This window comes from Thamnophis elegans, chromosome 12 (genome assembly GCF_009769535.1).
Source record: "Thamnophis elegans isolate rThaEle1 chromosome 12, rThaEle1.pri, whole genome shotgun sequence".
NCBI lineage: Eukaryota > Metazoa > Chordata > Lepidosauria > Squamata > Colubridae > Thamnophis > Thamnophis elegans.
This window is the reverse complement of record NC_045552.1, coordinates 19458762-19480176: the sequence shown is the minus strand read 5'-3', so window position 1 is coordinate 19480176 and position 21415 is coordinate 19458762. Positions and strand designations below refer to the sequence as shown.

Below are 21415 nucleotides of genomic sequence, written 5' to 3'. Positions count from 1 at the left end.
GGCCGGAGATGACTCAGCTTAAAAAAACAACAACCCCCCCCCCTCGTTTGCAGCAGAAAAAAAAAAGCTACAAACTGCAAGGAAAAGTTCTTACCAGCTGAGACGCTCACTACAATCTTCTTATCTGAAGTTTGAGTTATCTAAAGGGTGTTTAATTAGATAACGAACCAGAAATCTGGGAGCGGCTCAATTAAGCCACTGCCGACGGCCAAGTTCCTCCCCGGAAGTCCAACAAAGATCACTTTTTTGAAGACAGCAAATTTCAGATAAGAGAGGATGATTGGTTTGAAAGAGGGTTAAAAGAGTCGACCTATGTTAGAATTGAACATTCTAACATAGGTGGACTCAACAAAGGGGGAGGAATAAGGCACCACCTATCTCCAAATTTACAACTCTGTAACAACCAGTTGCATCCTAATTCAAATGACCTTGAGTACAGGTAAATCCCTCTGTGGCCTCAACACCCCTCAGAGAATGCTAACAACCAGGTGACTGCAAAGAAATACAATCCTTCCATACCTCTTCCACCATCTGTCTTTCCATCCCTTAACCATCAGAACTGATGAAGTTCTTGAATGAGAAGTGAAATGTTTTCTTCTTCTTCTTCAAGGAAAAAAACAGCCCACTTGCCTTTTGAAGAAGAAAAGGCACCTTTTGAGATTTCAGTTGAATCCAGTGGTGGGATTCAGCCAGTTCGTACCTATTTGGGAGAACCGGTTGTTAACTTTCTAAGCAGTTCAGAAAACCGGTTGTTGGAAGAAATCTCATTTTGGTTTTTTTCCCACTTTACGGGGCTAATCCTGAAAGGAAGGAAACATTCTGGTGTTGTTTCTAGCCTAATCTTTATTGCCCTGCTTACAGAAACTGCCTCTCCAGTTAACCTTTATTACATTTTAACAGCTAAGGTGAATCGCCCATCGATCTAGTTGACATTGAGTTGCCCATGCCCACCCAGTCACGTGACTGCCAAACCCTGCCTACCCAGCTGGTCATTAGGGCAGATAACCAGTTGTTAAATTATTTGAATCCCACCTGGTTGATTCTTACCTCTTGACCTTTGAAATGCAGCTGCCAATTCAGTTGGAAGAGCAGAACATACAAACTTATAAAGTGTAGTTATTTCAAACGTGACACCCACCCACCCCCAAAAAAGTTTGTGATCTAACCAACATGGAAAAGAAAGGATTTTTTTCCCCTAGAGGTGCAAGGTGCAACACAGCAAATCATATCACTGTGCTTCAGTGAGGAGAAAGTACGTCAAACTGAAGGCATATATATTACAAGTATATCACAATTTATTGTATAACCTCTTACAGAAGGAAAATAATGATGAAATTACATAGCAACTGCGTAGCACGCAGATTGACACACTTGTTCTAACAACTGTTCTTGAGAAAAAGACAAAGGTAGCATTAGTAGCATTTTTTTAAAAAGCATATACTCTAGGGCAAGAGGAGGTTTGGGAAGCTCTTGGCAGGAATCTGATGGCTGGCAAAGTGGAGTAGATACTGCAAGAAAGAAAAAAGGGACACCAAAAATGGAAACAATTGACTGGATATTTATATGATTTCAGAAGAACGTGAATGGAAGGAAACTCACAGTTGAAATGAATCCGCTTGAATTTTTTTAAAGGCATACCACAGATTTTGCTCTGACTGAAAGAAAACTGAAGTGCACTGGATATCATAAGGTAAAGGTTCCCCTCGCATATATGTGCTAGTCGTTCCTGACTCTAGAGGGCGGTGCTCATCTCCATTACAAAGCCGAAGAGCCAGCGCTGTCCGAAGACGTCTCCGTGGTCATGTGGCCACCATGACTAAATGCCGAAGGTGCATGGAATGCTGTTACCTTCCCACCAAAGGTGGTTCCTATTTTTCTACTTGGATTTTTTACATGGTTTCAAACTGCTAGGTTGGCAGTCTGGCAGAAGCTAGGACAAGTAATGGGGGCTCACTCTGTTACACGGCGCTAGGGATTCAAACTGCTGAGTTTTTTGATTGACAAGCTCATTGTCTGAACCACTGTGTCCCTTCTGGATATCATACATTGGTTCAAAAACAGTTTATGGCATCCCATGGTATTTGGGTTTCCTGTGCTGGGATTTCCTTTCCTTCTCCATCCTCCCTGCTACTCTTTGGGCCCCAGCAACACGAACTGAGAAAACTAAACAATTTAGTATTTGTTCTAGTAAGGCTAGAAGAACCAGGATGGAAATGGGGAAATTCAGTCACTTGCAAAACTGTTATTAAGGACTCCACAGCCAAAATCATGTGGATGTAAAAACATAAAATTGCAAAGGGAAATGCTTAAAATGCTCTTTCTCCTTAGATCCTGACCACACATGAAAAATAACAAGCAGGAATGCTATTTCCACCAGAATCAAAGGAAGCTATTGAGCCACTGTCAGAAAAAGGATACTGGCTGGGCTGCTCTCCTATTTTCTTTGTGGGGTGGGGTGTTTAATTGGTGTCCTCTTGTTTCAATAGAAAAAAATGAAGCGTACAGATCATTGCTACACCTTTTCAAGCACAGACTCCTGTTTTAAACTCCTGTTGTGTTTCTGCCCTGTGGCTGAATGCATATCCATCATTTGATGGCTACGTACATCAAGCTACATTCATTCATCAAGGTGGACAGCAGTCTCAGTGTCACATGTAAGCCCTATAGTACCACAGTGACACTAAAAATAATAAGAGAAGGCAGCACTTTCGGTGGTTTCATCATTTTAATCTTTCTCACACATCCAGGTCTAGACAGCAAAAGATCCATAAAAGAGAAAGAGCAAAAAAAATAGTAATCTGAAGTCAAAAATGAAACATATTCCATGTGTTTGGGGTTCTTAATTCCACCATCCATCATCAGAAAAATATAGCTGTTCTTCTTTTATCAATATGGGAATTTCATAAGTGCTGTATGATTCTGCAGGCTTAGTAAGGATCTGGTAGACAGTGATTTATGGAAGAAGATTAAAATAACTTAATATTTGCAACTTGTCCAAACAACAGCTAGCTAAAGAGGGATGTAGCTTTCATGCAAAAAGTTATAAGACTGCATTCATCAAAGAGAGAAGGATATAAAAACAATGCAATGGCAAAAAGCAATAGAATGGTTTGATATGAGATAGGAGCACTTGTGAGTCCTTTGTACCAGCAGTCACCAACTGGTGGTCCGTGGACCACTGGTGGTCTGCGAGAAAATTTTGGTGGTCCGCAGAAAAATTATTTGCATTTTTTATATTGCACTAAATCAGGGGTCCTCAAACAATGCCCCCTGGGATGGATACATGCAATGAATGTTTGTGTTGTTGCAGACAGCCTCCCGCTTTGGGGTCTTTTTGTGTGGGGCAGAGGGGGGCAGAAATTAAGACTTGGGGTCTGTTTTGGCCTCCTGGTACGGGGTAAATAATGTAAGAATGTAACCACATCCAGGTAGTTCTCATTTGGCCACTGCCTCATTTAGCAACTGTTTCAAGTTACAACAATGATGAAAAAGGAACTTTGCGACGTATGACCTTCGCAGATCTGCAAAGCAAAACTGAAGTGAGATCACAAGCATAATCTCAGTTTCACTTAGTGACCACTTTAATTAATGACTGAATTGCCGGTCCAAATTGTGGTTTGCTGAATGAGTACTACTTGTATTATGCTATATATACTTATTGCATTTCTACCTTATCTTTTCAGAAAAATATAATATTCGTTCTCACTAATTTTATTCTTGCAATTACCTGGAGGAAGATATGGAAATATGGCGATCTGGGTTTAAGGTTTAATGTCACACGAAGTTACAATTTGTTTTAATTGATTCACTGAATTGCTTGGTTGAATTTATGAAGTACCTGATGAGATACAACATGCCAGCAGCACCTCTCTGTTCCCAGACATGTAAATCTTTCAGCTTGATAGACTCATCTCTGCACCAGCAGAACTGGCTGTGTTATAAAAGCCATTGTCCCAGCTGTTCCAGCTGTTGCAATGGATACTTCATTCTTCCTAGGATGAAAAAAAAAGCAAACAAATATATAATGGGAGAACAGAACTTGCTTTTTCTTTTAACCTCCATCCCCTCTTGTAGGAATGAAACCAAAAGAGCCACATCAAAACAAACTTACATCAGAACACCAAATACAAGCTGGGCGGATACATCATCGTAGACAACCCTCACTCAGTTAAAGACCTAGGAGTATTCATCTCAAATGGTCTAAGCCCCAGAGCTCACTATAACAGCAGTGCCAAAAAGGCATTCAGAGTCGTTAACCTAATTTTGCGAAGCTTCTTCTCCGGTAACATTTTACTGCTAACTAGGGCATACAAAACCTTTGCCAGACCAATTCTCGAATACAGCTCGTCTGCCTGGAATCCACACTGTATTTCGGACCTTAATACAATCGAGTGAGTTCAGAGGTATTTCACGAGAAGAGTACTCCACTCCTCTGCTCACAATAGAATACGTTATGCCACCCAGGCTTGAAATTTTGGGCTTAGACAACCTAGAACTATGACAACTAAGGTCTGACTTAAGCATAGTACACAAAATTGTCTGCTACAACATCCTACCTGTCAACGACTACTTCAGCTTCAACCTCAATAATAAACGGGCAAACAATAGATACAAACTCAAGGTAAACGCTTGAGTAATCGCTCCAAACTCGATTACAGAAAATACGACTTCAGCAACAGTGTGGTCAATGCCTGGAATGCTCTACCTGACTCCGTTGTTAAATCCTCAAACCCCCACAGCTTCAACCTTAAACTGTCTACCATGGACCTCACCTTATTCCTAAGAGGTCCATAAAATGGGGCGTGCATAAGCGCACCAGCATGCCTACCTGTTCTACTGTCCCCATTTATTTGTACTAATTTCCTTTGTTCATGTCCATGTTTATACTTAATACCTGTTATCTCGTACATGTTTGACAAACTAAATAAATAAATAAAATAACATTATATGGATTGGGCTGTGAGGTCCTGATACTGGTGCAACCATTTTAGGACTTTAATCTCAGTCCCAGAATTGTTATTTGTTCACGATCCAAATAGTTGACAGAGGATTCCAGCCAAAATAGATTTATTTAGAATGTACAACGCATTCGTGAAGATATGAGCTACTTGTTAACAGTTTCCTTATTCTGCGGTCTGAATTGGCCTCTTAAATAAACAGTGAGCAACACGTCAGTCTTTTCTAACATTCGGCTTTTTAACAGATGAACCATTTTCTCTTTTTTTTTTTTCCAAGTGCCAGTCCCACACGTTGTGTTTTACTCTGACCAGAAGGAGGCAGGCTAGCTTAAAAGATTTATCCTGGTCAGGGCTGCCCAGTGTTCTCCAGAGGAGCTTTAAACCTGATGGGCTAGCGCTAGAGGCTGGAACTAAAGCTAAGTTTCATTAAGTAAAATTAAACACTGTTATCTATTTCAGAAATGTCTTTTAACCAATTTCGTTGCATTTAAGTACAATGACAATAAAGATTATACTTATACTTTTAGAATCTATCCTTTGATAACACTTAATGGTTTCTGGGAGCCTCTCTGAAGTCTTTTTCTATTCCTTGAAGATCCATGCACGTCACTAGAAATACCGAACAAAAGAATATGAATTCAAAAATAACAACGGCCACAGGAGCAGCATTAACATTACATCGGATACAGCCCACGCGGATGCTACAAAAATCTGTTCTGTCTTGGCTCTTTCTTCTTACAGAACTTGAAAGCTCAGACACATCCCCAGAAATCCTCACAAATCAAAAGTAGCTTCTGCCCCTGGCTGACCTCCGTGGATTTCAACAGACAATTCTGTGTGCCGCCAGCAACAAAGCAAAAAGTTATCACACTGTTAGGATACACACTTTTCATAGTGCAGAAATGTTTGCATTCTTTTCCCTTTTGTACAGTTTCACAAAAGATAATTTGTTTCTGAATTTTGTTTCAAAGGAGGAATTAATTTATGTGACATTGTCCTAGGTAGGGGTGTGAACCTGCACCTCTTTATTTAGCCATGATGCAGCTATATTTTAATGAATGTCTTGTCTTTCATGGTATAATAATCTTTCCGGAGATTTGGAGGGTTTCGGGCATACCGTACTCCAAAGAGTCGTCCATGACCTTTTAAAAAAAAGTTAGACTGGAAAGTGCCAAGTAGATTAGGAGACTTCAAAATGATAAAACATTCAGAACAGAAAGTAGGAACAGCTGCACTAGAACATAAAACTGTCAGAGAAACTGCAAGTTCCTGTAGTTTTTCTTCAATAAAATAATTAAAAAAAAAAACATTGGTACTGTCTTAGTGCAGAGATGAGTTCTGGTGGCATCATAATACAAATAAAAGGACATTTCATAGCTGAACACGTCTTCCAGTCATCCCAAGTTTCCATTCCATGCTGGATTCTATAAAGCTAACACCAGCAACATACTGACCAACAGAAACATGGAGTTTTGATTGGCCACAACCCTCAGGGGCTGTAGAAAGGCCCTAAACCTGTGATGGTGAACCTATGGCACGTGTACCACAGATGGCACACAGAGCCATTTTTGAGGGCATGCATTGCCTTATCCCCTCCAGCGCACATGCGTGCCCTGGCCAGATGATTTTCAGCCTTGATTTTTGGCCATTCGCCAAAATGGGGATGGATTTCCGATTTGTGCGTTGGGCTGTTTTTCGGCCTCTGGAGGCTTCAGGGAAGCCTCTTAAAGCCTCCTGAAGACAAAAAAATGCACAATGTGCAAACCGGAAGTTTGGGGATGTTGGGTTTCGGGGCTTCCAGGGGGGCAGAGGAGGCTGTTTTCGCCCTCTCCAGGCTCAAAGAAAGTGGTGCGCACATGTGGGGGGCAGCAGGGGGTTAATGCATGTATGCACAGAGGGCATGCCACGGGGGCCATTAAATTATGGGGGTGGGCACGCGAGCATGTGTGACAGCACGCGTGCTCATGCTTTTGGCACCTGAAGCGAAAAAGGTTCACCATCACTGCCCTAAACCCTAACCCTGCTGCCATGCATGGGGGGGGGGGGTGTCTGCAGATGGTGAGGAGCATAAGACACAATGGCTGTATTGAACTGATGCATAGGTAGAACCTGGTGCTGATCATGGTTGTTTGGTTTAAATTGATCATGAATGGTTTTTATCTGTTTCTCTATTATGTTTGGTTTTCCCTTGTAGTGAGCCACCCAGTCGCTTGGATAAGATTGGCAGCCATACAAATGGTGCAAACAATAACTACTACTACTCCCTCCATTACTGGATGCTTTTAACAAGAGTCTAGACCAATGATTCCCAACCTTTTTTGGGCCATGCCCCACCTAAGCATCTCTAAAATCCTGACATGCACACCCCACATATAATTCTTACTTTACTCAAAAAGTGAGCTCTACTCATGCGGAGGAAGCCTAAAAGGCCATTTACTTGGTTTAAATAAGGTTCAAATTGCCACCATTAAAAATCAAATTGCCCCCCTTTGGGGCATGGGCCCCACATTGGGAACCACTGATCTAGACAGTCACTTATCTGAAATAGAATAGGTTCTCCTGCTTGAGCAGGGGGCTGGATTAGAAGACCTCCAAGGTCCCCTCCAGCTCATTCATTCTATTCTATTATGGTAGCTGTAATAAGTGAGTAGCTGAAAGCTTTAGTATAGGGATCATACCCATCTCTTACCATCTTTTGTGTTAGTTGTGCGTTAATGAACATGGAGCATAAGGTTAAGAAATAACTGCATTGATATAGATGGTTAGAAAACTAATTATTACAGGTAATTTGATAACGAGTAATGAATAAAGGACTGGTATGTCGGTTCCACCACAAAACCGCGGACGACAAAATCGCGGTCGACGAAAGCGCGCATTTGACGTCATCACAGCGCGACGAAAACATCGCACTGTGATCGAAAGCGAAAACCTTACCCTAACCCCCCCAAACCTAACCCTAAACCTAACCCTTAACCTAACCCTAAATCTAACCCTAAACCTAACCGTTAACCTAACGCTAAACCTAACGCTAACCCTTAACCTAACGCTAAATGTAACCCTAACGCTCTAAACCTAACCCTAACCCTTAACCTAACCCTAACCCTAAACCTAACCCTTACCTTTATGTGAATCAGCTTGCTTTAATTTTATTTTTATTTCAATTTTTAATTTTTTTCGTCGCGCTGTGATGACGTCAAATGCGTGCTTTTGTCGATCGCGCTTTTGTGGACCGCGGTTTTGACGGGTCACAGGTATGTCCTAAACTGGATGTCAAGATCCTTTTAAGATTTTTTTTTCTTTGCTGTTTAGTTCTTTAGATTCTTTTTCTGGTTATTTTGTTTTCTTTTTTTCTGAAAGAAATTTCATTTATTTATTTTTAATGTTGTTACCATTACACAATTATACACAATTATACTCAATTGATACTTGATTCTGATACATTAATGCACCTACTGCTTGATACACTGTAGTGTTGCAAAATTGTATTGTTTATATCTCTTACTTAATTACAGTTAAGTCTCCAACTTACAAAAGTTTGTTTACTGACCGTTTGAACTTACAACAGCACTGAAAAAAGTGATTGATGACCCTTTTTCACACACCATCCCTCGTGGACACAGGATCAAAATTCATACGCGACATCAAACTCATATTTATAACTGTTGTAGTGTCCTGGGTCATGTGAAGGTTTCCTTTTGCAACCTTTTGACAGAGTCAATGGGGAAGCCAGACTCACTTAACAACCAGGTGACTAATGCAACCATGATTCACTTAACAACTGAGAAAGGCCATAAAAGGGGGCAAAACTCGCTTAATACACGTTTCACTTAACAACAGGCATTTGGGGCTCAACTGTGGTCGAGGACTACCTGGACCTAGGAAACAGGACCGAGGGGGACGGGGAAGCGAGCCAGGAGAGACCCTGGGCAACTCCGAGCCGGCCTAGCGGGCCCCGAGGGGCGTTGTTGGGAAGACGCGGAGAGGAAGAGGAGGGAGGAAGCCCACGCAGGCCGCCTGGACCAGCGCAGGAAAGGCGGGAGGCGGCAGAGGGCAGCTGGAAGCTCCGCCGCCACGCCGCGCCGCGCCGCCCGAGGCCAAAGCGGAGCCGCCGGTCGACTGAGGGCCCCCCGAGACGGCGGCGCCGCCGCTTTAGCGGTCCGCGAAAGAAGCGCAAGGCCGCCGCTTCCTCCTCTCCGCATCCCAAGCGAGGCGATTCCCCGGCCAGCGGCGGCCATGGCCCGCGGCGGTAAAGAGGAGGGCCGCCCGCCCGAACAGGCCGCCTCGCCTCCGGAGGCCTCCCAGGGAAGCGGTTCTGGGCGCCCGGCGCCTCCGCCTGCTCGGTTGCCGCGGCTGGCCCTGGCCCTGGCCTTCCTGGCGGCGCTGCTGGCGGCCAAATACTACCGGGACGCCGAGGCTGCCCGGCGACAGGTAATGAGGAGCGCGGCGGGGGGGGGATGTCTTCGGAGGGTGCGGATGGATGGGGGGTAGTGGATTTGGGGGGGGGGGGCAACCTTGGGGTCTTGGGACGTTGAAGGGGACAGACTGATAATGGTAATAATCACATAATCATGATTAAGTAGCATGATATGGTATGTTTCATATTACATTTTATCCTACATCATATTTTACATTATCTTATATTGAATATAATATACAATATTGTGTGTGTGTGTATTTATATATATATGCGTGTGTAGATAGATAGATGGAAGGAAGGAAGGAAAGAGGGAGGGAAGGAAGGAAGGAAGGAACAAAAAGGGGAAAAAAGAAAGAAAGAAAAAGAAAGAAAAGAAAGAAAAAAGAAAGAAGGAAAGAAAGAAAGAAAAAAGAAAGAAAGAAAGAAAGAAAGAAAGAAAGAAAGAAAGAAAGAAAGAAAGAAAGAAAGAATTAATTCTTTATTGGCCAAGTGTGATTGGACACACAAGGAATTTGTCTTTGGTGCAAATGCTCTCTGTGTACATAAAAGAAAAGATACATTCTTCATGAATCATAAGGCACAACACTTAATGATAGTCATAAGGTACAAATAAGCAATCAAATCATATTAGGAAACAATCAATATAAATCCTAAGGATACAAGCAACAAAGTTATAGTCATAAGTGGGAGGAGATGGGTGATAGGAACGATGAGAAGATGAATAGTATAGTAATGCAGACTTGGTAAATAGTTTGACAGTGTTGAGGGAATTATTTGTTTAGCAGAGTGATGGCATGGGGGGGAAACATCTTGTGTCTTAATTGTTCTGGTGCCATTTGTGTGTATATTGGTGTGTGTGTGTGTGTGTATCTATCTATCTATCTATCTATCTATCTATCTATCTATCTATCTATCTATCTATCTATCTATCTATCTATCTATCTATACCAGTGTTTCTCAACCTTGGCAACTTGAAGATGTCTGGACTTCAACTCCCAGAATTCCCCAGCCAGCGTTCGCATTCTGGGAGTTGAAGTCCAGACATCTTCAAGTTGCCAAGGTTGAGAAACACTGGTATAGACACACACACACAGAGAGAGAGAGAGGGGGGGGGGGGGAGGGAGGGAGGGAGAGAGAGAGAGGGAGAGAAATCATATTGAAAATAATCATAATTAAGTATTAGCTCAGTGCAAGGAGCCTGCCATCTACCAGGGCTTCTGCACAAAGTATTCATAAGGCCTTTTGAGGTCATTGTGGTTTATTCTGGAGAATGTGGGGAGTAAATATAGGATCCTCCCCATGATGCTTTTGACTCACAGTTTAGAAGGGGGCTCAGAAGGGGTTTGATCACAGTCTGAAATTAACCTGGCTTGAGTAACTGATGTTTTGGATGTGCAAAACGCAATCCTGAACCATGAAATGGCAAAAGGGCCTCAGCCTCACACACACAACCTCCTTTGTAAGGTAAAAACTGTCAGATATAAAGTGCATCTGCTCGTCGTTTATCTGATGGTTATACATCTTGTACGGATTAGCTAGGATTATGTGTACCTGTGTCCTGTGGCATTGGAGAACATCTATTTTATTTAGTATTTACATACATACGATATATACATTGTCTGTCTGTCTCTCTCTCACACACACACACACAGAGCAGTGAACATACCTCATACTCCTGCCTCCTATTTTCTCCACAACCACAATTCTGTGTGATGGGTTAGGATGGCCCAAAGTCATCCCACCCAGGTTTCATGCTTAAAGTGGGACCAGAACTCTGTGGTTGTTTGGACTGGACACCCAACGATGGTGCCTATCAATCTCCTAAGGAGTATGAAAGGTATTTCTCCCAACTCAAGAACTGTATAAAAATTGGGCAACGGCTTGTATTGTTGGGGGGGGGGGAATAAGCCCCATAAAATTCAGAAGTGTTTTTATTAGAAATCATTGTACATGTGATGTGAATGTTGATGTTTGGAAAAGTCCTTGTTCTTGGAGTGCTGGACGTTTTTGAAGGTTCTTTCATCTTTTTATGACTAGGGTAATAAAAGCTGAGCTGCCCAAGGTTATGTACGTAAGACAGGCAGCCATACTCAGCAGCATTAATGGAATTGTTTTCATTGGGTATCAGCTGTCCTGGTGTCATAAAACTGAAAGGGGGAGGGCATTTGAGGACAGACAAAAGAATGCACTTCTAAATACATACAAATGATTGGATTCTTTGCAGCCCTCAATTGCTTTAAAGATCGTTCCTGAAGGGATGGGAAGAGGATATCTTTTCAGCAACCCCCACTAAACTAATTCCTAAATATAGGTATTCCTTGATTTACAACCACTTTTAGAACTGGTACTTTCAGTGCTAAGTAAGGCAGTGGCTAAGTGAGTCACACACAATTTTATGACCATTTTCACCATCCTTGTTAAAAGAATCCATGCCGTTCAGAGAATCATGTAGTCTTTCAGCAAATCTAGCTTCCCTCTTTGACTTGCTTGTCAGAAACCAACTGGGAAGGTCACAAATCAGAATCCAGTGTCCCCAGGATGTTGTTGTAGCCCACCAGTGGCCAGTGGAGCTGGCAGCAAATTCAGATAGTGAGGAGGTTGGGGAGAAACATGGGCCATTCCTGGAGTCTGGGGAAGGCTCTGATGAGGGCTCTGTGTTGGAGGCAGAGAGGGGGCCAGAGTTGTATGCCAGTTATCAGCTGCCTTCAGAGTCAGACATCAATGAGGCAGATGAGCAACTGGAGCCTGTTCCCAGTGTGTACATGCACAGAGTTGCCAGACAAAGGGAACAGCTAAAGAACAGAGGTCGACTTGGGAGTAAGGCCACAGATGGCCCCTCCTAGAGGAAATAAAAGAGGAGCAAAAGGGGAGTGGAGTTTGCAGGAGACAATTAGTTTGCTTAATTGGTTCGTGACTCTCCGTGACTCCTTGCCAAGTTTTTCAGATATCAGCCTGGCAGCTCTCCAAGCCAGATAAGGTTTGTGACTGTAAATCCTCCCTTGAAAGACTTTGTTGGATGTGAGCGAGCAGAATTCACGGTCAATTAATAAAAGGGGTTTTTTGTCGGGATAAGGAGTTTGCTTCATGCTCTTGGGAAGCCTCGGTCAGAAAAGATGCTGCAACCATAGTAAATGCATGCCAGTTGTTGCCATGTGCCCAGACTTTGATCATGTGACTGCAAAGATACTGCAACAGCCCTAATTGCCAGGACCAGTCGCAGGTCCCTTTTTCCAGTGCCGTTTTAACTTTGAAGAGTTGCTAAACAAATGATTGTAAGTCGAGGATCACCGTTAGGTACAGACAGGTGCAGATTGTTAGGTCTGGGTAGAGATAATCTTTTTATTTTGTTTTGGTTTTTTCCCCCTAAGTCTTATTTATGATGCCTGCAGATTCCAGGTTTTGATGCTTGCCATTTTGCAGGTAGCGCGAATACCCTGGGGGAAAGAAACATATTTGGGAAATCAACATCCCCAACTTGCAGAACATTATTATACTTGTAGGCATTTTAATGGCATTGCTCAGTCAAACGGATAACTGGTAGGCACCTTGCTGCATTTCAAACAGCCTTGGGCTAGTGCCACTAAAATAATGTCCTGGCCTTAAGTGCTTAGTGATGTCAGAGCTTTTGCAGCTCCTGAGCTCTTCATCTCTTCTGAGTCCTAGCTTGGGATCCATTCCTAACCCATTTCTACTTTGGAGTCAGCTCTGCAAGGCACTGAAGTGCTTTCCTGACCATAATTGACAACAACAGCAGCGTTCAGGCAGCATTAGCATCCTTTTAGGCTGGCAGATAGCAGATGGAAAATAAATGCTCTTCAGAGCTGTGGGAACTTTAATGGGGTAGCAAGCAGCATGGAAGCCTGCAGAGGGAAGAAAACCAATTGCTCTAGGGAGATTGAGGGGGGTCTGCCTGCACTCCAAAGCAGATGACAGGAGTAAATTTTAAACTCACCCCTTCCAACCTTTCTTGAGATTGCTCGCTCATAGACCAGTGTTTCTCAGCCTTGGCAACTTTAAGACTTATAAGCTTCCACTCCCAGATTTCCACAGGAGAATTCTGGGATTTGAAGTCCACATGTTTTAAAGGGACATGTACTTGAAGGGATGAGGAACATGTGCTCTTTTAGGTACTGCTGGACTCCAGCATCCATTAAGTCAAGTTAAACGTTCCCCTCGCACATATGTGCTAGTCATTCCCGACTCTAATGGGCTGTGCTCATCTCTGTTTCAAAGCCGAAGAGCCAGGGCTGTCCGAAGATGTCTCTGTGGTCATGTGGCCAGCATGACTAAATGCCCAAGGCACTCGGAACGCTGTTCCCTTCCCACCAAAGGTGGTTCCTATTTTTCTACCTGCATTTTTTACATGCTTTCGAACTGCTAGGTTGGCAGAAGCTGGGACAAGTAACGGGAGCTCACTCCATTACACGGTGCTAGGGATTCGAACTGCCAACCTACTGATCGACAAGCTCAGCGTCTTATCTACTGAGCCACTGCGTCCCAGCATCCATTACCCTAAAATCCCAAAAACTGTAGTTTCCATACTTCTAATTTTAACGACTTATGTCTCCTATACTCTCTTATATCTCCAAAACACAGCCTGAATTAAGCAATTTGTTTGCCACCCTGGCAGTAATGAGCTGAGTTAGAAGGAATGTGAGCTGTGGGCTCAACCCAGCCAAAGCATTTGCCTTAAGCGACTCATAGAAATTAATGGGAACTAGTGGGATAATATAGCTATGTTTTTTTTTTAAATAACAGCTGCTACATCTCAGCCATGAGACAGAATGTGTGGGGGCCAAAAATCACACTGCAGACTATGTAGCTTCCTATATAAATGTTTTGTAATCAGGAGAACAATTATGGGTCAATGATTAGAGTACAGGAAGTCCTTGACTTACGACCACCATTGTGTCCAGGATTTCTGTTAAGTGAGACATTTGTTAAATGAATTTTGGCGACCTTCCTTGCCACAGTTGTAAAGTCAATCAGTGCATATGATAAGTTGGTAACATGGTTGTTAAGTGAATCTGGCTTCCCCCTTGATTTTGCTGATCAAGGCTGCAAAAGGTGATCACATCATCTTGGCTAATAGCAATGGTCATAAGTATGAACCAGTTGCCAAGCATCTGAATTTTGATCACGTGATCATGGGGAGGCTGCAAAGGTCGTAAGTGTGAAAAAAACGTTCATAAGTCACTTTTTTTCAGTGCCATTGCAACTTTGAGCAGTCACTAAATGAACTGTTGTAAATCGAGGACTACCTGTACAAGGTTTGCATATAGACAGTTGAAGGTTTGATGTTAGTCATACCAAAAACAGGCTGGGAAAATCCAGAGGGAGGCAATATTTTTTCATTCCAGGTGTCCATTCTCAAAAGAAATCGATTGGAAGGTATTGTATAGAGCAGTGATGGGCAACCTTTTTGGCGTGGTGTGTCAAAAATCGGCAAAAAATCGAGCATAACTCGCGTTGTGTGTCACTTCGACAAAAACATAATTTTGCGCAATTTATAGTTTAAACTACAAAAATGTATAATTGCAATATATAATTGTATTTAATAAACCAAAAACAAATTATTTAACATACCTGCTTAGTAACTTCTTTGTTCATCAGTCGATTTCGTATGTTGCCCTTGATATTATTGAACTTGTTTGGGGTGCCGTGAACCAGGGCTGTGGAGTCGGCTGCTTCCAGCTCCACGTCCTCATCAACATGCCGCTCCAGCCCGCCCCTGCTATGAATATTCCTAGTGACGCGAGGGCGAAGAATATGAATATTCATAGCGGGGGCGGGCCGGAGCGGCATGTTGATGAGGACGTGGAGCTGGAAGCAGGAGTAGACTCTCTGTGCCGGCCTGACTGGAGAGAGGCGCGCACTGTTCCCATGCTCCTCTCCTGCGGGTCCTCCCTCGCCGCGCTGATGACGTGTGTGCTCACGGCACGCATGCCTTACCAGCAGCCCCTGCGCTCAGAAAGGGGCGGCGGCGATACAGTAAGTGAGTGTCAGCGGGGGAGATCACATGTCCCCCCCCCCCCGGTTCCTCCAGCACAGATTCTTTCATCCTCGGCGGCCGTGCAGGAGCCGAGGATGAATCGCATGAAATCCTGTGCGTGTCACCCCAAATGGCTACGCGTGTCAGCACTGACACGCGTGTCATAGGTTCGCCATCACTGGTATAGAGGTATCTATAGGTAATCCTTGACTTACAATCATTCATTTAGTGACCATCCAGAGTTACAACGGCGCTGGGAAAATGTGCTTTATGACTAGTCCTCACACTTACGAACATCACAGCATCCCCACAGATATGACTAAAACTTGAGTGTTTTGACAGCTGGAGTGTTGCAACATCCCAGGGCCCCATGGTCACTATTTGTGACCCAAAGGTGTTTTTTTTCAGGAGATAACTGGACTTATTTGTTTTTTCTTTTGAAGATGTTTCACTTCTCATCCGAGAAGCTTCTTCAGTTCTGACTGGAGGGTGGGGAATGGAAGGAATTATATTCCTTGCAGACAGCTGGTCATTTGCATCCTTTTAGAGCAGTGTTTCTCAACCTTGGCAACTTGAAGATGGCCGGACTTCAACTCCCAAAATTCCCCAGCCAGCTTTCAACCAGAGTTGAAGTCCGGCCATCTTCAAGTTGCCAAGGTTGAGAAACACTGTTTTAAAGGGTCATTGAGGCCACTGGAGGTTTATCTGTGTATAAATCCTTCCATTCTTGTCACCTTTGTTAAGTGAATCACTACAGCTGTTAAATTAGTAACATGGCTGTTAAGTGAATCTGGCTTCCCCATTGACTTTGCTTTTCAGAAAGTCGCAAAATGACTCCTGAACATTGCAACCGTCATAAGTATGAGTCAGCTGTCAAGCATCTCCATGTAACTCACTTGACCGTGGGGATGTTGCAATGGTCATAAGTATGGAAAATGGTCGTCAATCACTATTTTCAGTGGCACTGTAACTTCGAATGGTCGCTAAATGAACTGTTGTAAGTTGAGGATTACCTGTATTGGGATGAGTTAACTTGAGTTTTCTTAATTTTTGCAGTGGATTTTTTAAAGTGTTTACTACTCTTCCATTCTTAAATCTGAGGCTTCAGTTTTATTCTGTTGCTGGACAGGGATAATCACTTTCCATGATTAGGCAGCTCCAGAGCCTTCTGCCATATTTGAGAACGTTGTACATAGAATTTTTCTGATCATGTTGTTGTTAGTTGCGAAGTCATGTCTGACCCATCACAACCCCATGGACAACGTTCCTCCAGGCCTTCCTGTCATCTACCATCCTCTAGAGTCTATTTAAGCTCACGCCTACTGACTCCATCCAGCCACCTCATTCTCTGTCGTCCCCTTCTTCTTTTGCCCTCCATCTTTCCCAGCATGAGGCTCTTCTCCAGGGAGTCCTTCCTTCTCATTAGGTGGCCAAAGTATTTGAGTTTCCTCTTCAGGATCTGGCCTTCTAAAGAGCAGTCAGGGTTGATCTCCTCTAGGACTGACTGGTTTGATCATCTTGTAGCCCTTGTCATACAAAATGAAAGGTTGTTGTTGTTGTTGTTGTTAGTTGCGAAGTCGTATCCGACCCATCACAACCCTATGGACAATGTTCCTCCAGGCCTTCCTGTCCTCTACCATCCTCTGGAGTCCCTTTAAGCTCATGCCTGCTGCTTCAGTGACTCCATCCAGCTACCTCATTCTCTTTCGTCCCCTTCTTCTTTTGCCCTCAATTGTTCCCAGCATGAGGCTCTTCTCCAGGGAGTCCTTCCTTCTCATTAGGTGGCCAAAGTATTTGAGTTTCCTCTGCAGGATCTGGCCTTCTAAAGAGCAGTCAGGGTTGATCTCCTCTAGGACTGACCGGTTGGATCACCTTGCAGTCCAAGGGGCTCGGAGGAGTCTTCTCCAGCACCAGAGTTCAAAGGCCTTCATTGTTTGGTGCTCAGTCTTTCTTATGGTCCAACTTTCACAGCCATACATCACAACTGGGAAAACCAGAGCCTTGACTATAGGCACTTTTGTTGGCAGGGTGATATCTCTGCTTTTTAATATGCTGTCTAGATTTGCCACAGCTTTCCTCCCCAGGAGCAAGCATCTTTTAATTTCTTTTAATTTCTGTCCATGTACTTAGTTGATTACATAATCCTTGCTACCAGAGCATGATAAATATCTCTGGTTCATTAACCATAATCTCAGGTCTTGGAGCTACCGAAAAGACTCAAATTCCTTGTGAACAGCAAACCTTTTGACAAAACAGTGGCTGGGGAAGTTCGTGTCTTGGTTGCTTTTCAGTTCAATTCTAAATGCAGTTATGACACAAAGTTCTCTTCAGTTAAGTGCATTTGTGAGGTAAATATGATAACAACCTGATCTTTTTATGCCTGCTGTTCTAGCAAATAGCAGGGAGGTGATTATCTTTTGATTTCATCATGTAAAGTTGGCTTGCCTTCTATAACGCCTCAGCCTATTTTTAATTTGCCTTTGCTTGAGACTAAAACAGGTGCCATTACAATCACGAACCTCCACTTTGGAGAATATGTTCTGGAAAAGTTAGTATCAGAAGGTTTTGCCTTAGAAGGAGTGAAAGAGGGAATTGGTTTTCTTCTTTTCATCTTTTCCTAACATAATCCCCCCCTCTCTCCCTCTCTCTCTCTCTCTCTCTCTCTCTCTCTCTCCCTCTCTCTCTCTCTCCCTCTCCCTCCCTCCCCATGATGAGAGTATATCTGCTGAATATAACTCCACACTGGTGACAGGAAGGGCATCCAGCCAGTAAGCACTCAGATCCATTCAGTTGCCCAGGGTCCACCCTGCAAAGGATAATGGGGTCATTAAAAGGAGATGATGATGATGATAGCTAATACCTTCCTCAAACTGATGTTCCTTGGGTGTATCGGACCAACAAACATGATACTCAGAGATTAATCTAACACAAGTGGAGGGTTCTTGGTACTGCAGAGGAAGGCTGACTTACAAATATTTGGTATTTAAAAATTAATTGAAAGAGCAGGCATCTCTTTAGCTCTGCTGCATCAGTACCATTTTCTTGACAGTATTATAGAAGTGGTTTGGAATTTCTTTTTCAGTCTAGCTTACTACTGTTATGAAGAAGCACATAGGTAGTCCTTTATTTATGACTAGTCCAGAGGTGGGTTCCTGCCAGTTCTAACCTTTTCTATAGAAGAGGTTCCACAAATCTATAGTGCCGTTTAGAACCCGTTCCAGCTCCCTCTCCCCCCACCCCTCTTCCCGTCCACATCAAGATGAAGAGCGAGAGGAGGAATTCTGGGAGTTGAAGTCCACAAGTCTTAAAGCTGTCAAGTTTGAACACCCCTAGGGTTTTTTTCCTAAAGGGTTAGGGGTGCAAGGGTCTTGTAACTTGACAGCTTTAAAATTTGCATGCTTCAAATGCCAGAGTTTCTGAGCCAACATTTTGGTTGCTAAGCAAGAGCGTTGTTAAGTCAGCTTCACCACATTTGGCCACGCCCACCCAGTCACATGACTACAAAGCAACTCCCACCTGGTCACATGGCCAGCAAGCCACTCCCACAAAGCAGGCCACACCTACAGAAGAGGTTCTAAAAAAATTTGAAACCCACCACTGGACTAGTCCTTTCATGACAATTTGAAGTTCTGGCAGACTTACCTGAGCACTGTTTTTATGACCCAGTTCTGAAGGCTTGACAGACACCCACCTTGCAGTCATGTGACTGGGCTGGGCTGCTATTACTGTGTTCCATGATGGTTTTGCCAGAAACCAGCATTTACTTCTGGTATTCAGCAAATTCCATACCAAACCATGGGTTCCCTTAATGGCCACAGCATTCACTTAGCAATCACCATAAAAAAGATAAAATCGTGAGCTTTTATGGGCCAACACACAATGCCTGACACCTAATCAAGCTACAATAGTTACAATGGTCATGACTTATGACCATGATGGACAGGCTCCATTGAGGTCGTAGATTGAGCACTACCTGTACTTGCTTTCTTTCAGCATGTCTGACTGCTTCCATCAAAATGAAATCCTTTCCTAGGAGAGGGAAAGAAGAAAGAGGAGAGGAGAGGAAGAAATGGAGGAGAAGTAAGAGTAAGAGAGGGTAGGAAGGGGAAGAAGAGGAGTAGGGGAGAGGAAGGGGAAGGGTAAGAAGAAAAGGGAAAGGAGAGGAGGAAAGAAGAAAGAGAAGAAGGGAGGGGGGTAGAAAGAAAAGCAGAGTTGTGGTAAAATAAAATAGGCGTATGGGATGGTAAGCAAAGCAACTTTTATGTGGAAAAATGAATATTTAAAATTGCTAATACAAAATGTGAATAATAACAGTGGGAATGTATATTCACTAATGTATGTAGAAGATTAAAAATAAAAAACTTTTTTGGAAAAAAAATGAAATCCTTTCCCTCCTGGAGTTTCTTCAACGTGACGATACCAAATTGGGAAAATCATTTTCCAGCTGTTCTGAATTATACCTGTTTTGATGAAATGATCTATCTGCTCATTTCATTTGTCTGAATGAAGGAGCTTATTACCTGCCCAGGTGCATATCATGTAACTAGCTTGGGTGACAAGACTGACGATTAATTTGAATTTCTTTATTTCATGAATGTATGACTTAAAGAATCCCTTTCCTTCCACTTAGGAAACAGCCTTGAAATCTCTGGGAAATGAGGGCCTTTTCCTCTTCTCTTCCCTGGATACTAACAATGATTTGTTCATCAGCCCTGAGGAATTCAAACCAATTGCGGAGAAACTGACTGGTAAGTGTTTCAAGAATTTGAGAGCACAAATAACTGCTAATATAAAAATGTGTGTGTGTGTGTGTTCAGCATTACTCTGGAACACCTCAAGCAATTTCAACCAAACTTGGTACACAGATGACTTACTCTCTGGAAACAAATACTGTGGGGATAATACAACCCTAAAACCCCTGGGGGGGTATGTTCTGTTAAGATACAGCTTGTTGTGCCTTAAAATGGCTTCTACTGTACAGCGCAGTAGAGTTGCCATGGTAACGGATTCACAGTACTTCACAAGGGGGCTCTTTCTGGTAAGGGAGAAAATCCAACATTAGAAATTATGTTTGGTCCAGACATTTTCCCCCTATAAATAAATACCCTGGCAATGCCTGGTTATCAACTAATAACTGCTAAATATCAGTGATGTGCAAAAACATTTCTACCATTTTTTCCTCATGGTTTAAATATGTGTCTTATACTTCATTAGTTATGAAGTGGCTAAGCCGTGTGTGTCTATGTGGAAATGGCTTGTTTTTAATTGTAAAATGATCTTATATTTTATACAACTTCCTTGTTTTCTTTACAGTACTTCCTTTAATTCACAAGGAGTGAGCCCAGGATGGAATTTCTCCCACTAATTTTGTTTTGTTCAGCAGTGAAGTTATTGTCACTAGTAAAGAAATGTCCTACCTTTAAAAAAAATCAGAGAATTATGAGATTCCCCATTGTGAGAACATGGGGTCAGTGCTATCTCAAAATGGCTTCCATGAGGGGACTGTTCCAATAATGTAGAGTAGATTAGGGTAGGGTAGGGTAGAGTAGAGTAGAATAGAATGGGAATAGGAATAGAATGGGAATAGGAATAGGAATAGGAATAGGAATAGGAATAGAATTATTTATTTGTCAGTGCACAACATATGTACTATGAGATTGGTTGAGCTCCCTCAGTGCGCCCCCCCCCTCTCAACACAATGCAACTCACAGTGAAGACAGAAAATCCCATACCCAATAAATCATATTAACAGACACCCAGTCCTATTGCACCAGTGTGAACATGTTACACATTGCCACAGCCCTACAAGTCCATCATACTACATAGTTATGATGTTATTTCGCATTCAGGATTCTGACAGCCCACAGGTAGAAACTGTTCTTCAGCCTGTTTGTGCAACTGGCTATGCTTCTATATCTCTATATCTCTGTATCGTCTTCCTAAACACAAAACACACTTTGGTCCAGGTCCAGTATGTTTCTTGCTATCTCTTTTTTCTTTTCCTTTCCCATCTTGGCAAATAGCCCCACCAAAATGGGAAGATTTTGT

The 21415-nt window shown here is 42.9% G+C and overlaps 1 protein-coding gene across 1 annotated transcript in view; it reads left to right on the top strand.

Moving 5' to 3' along the window:
* Nucleotides 1-8978: 8978 nt before the first annotated feature.
* The window catches only part of SELENON (selenoprotein N), a 41297-nt gene continuing 28860 nt past the window's right edge, over nt 8979-21415 (top strand). The window contains exons 1-2 of the mRNA XM_032228574.1: nt 8979-9386; nt 19998-20115. Of these exons, the coding sequence (XP_032084465.1) occupies nt 9192-9386; nt 19998-20115 (313 nt within the window). The 5' untranslated portion in view covers nt 8979-9191. The remainder of the gene's footprint in view (nt 9387-19997; nt 20116-21415) is intronic.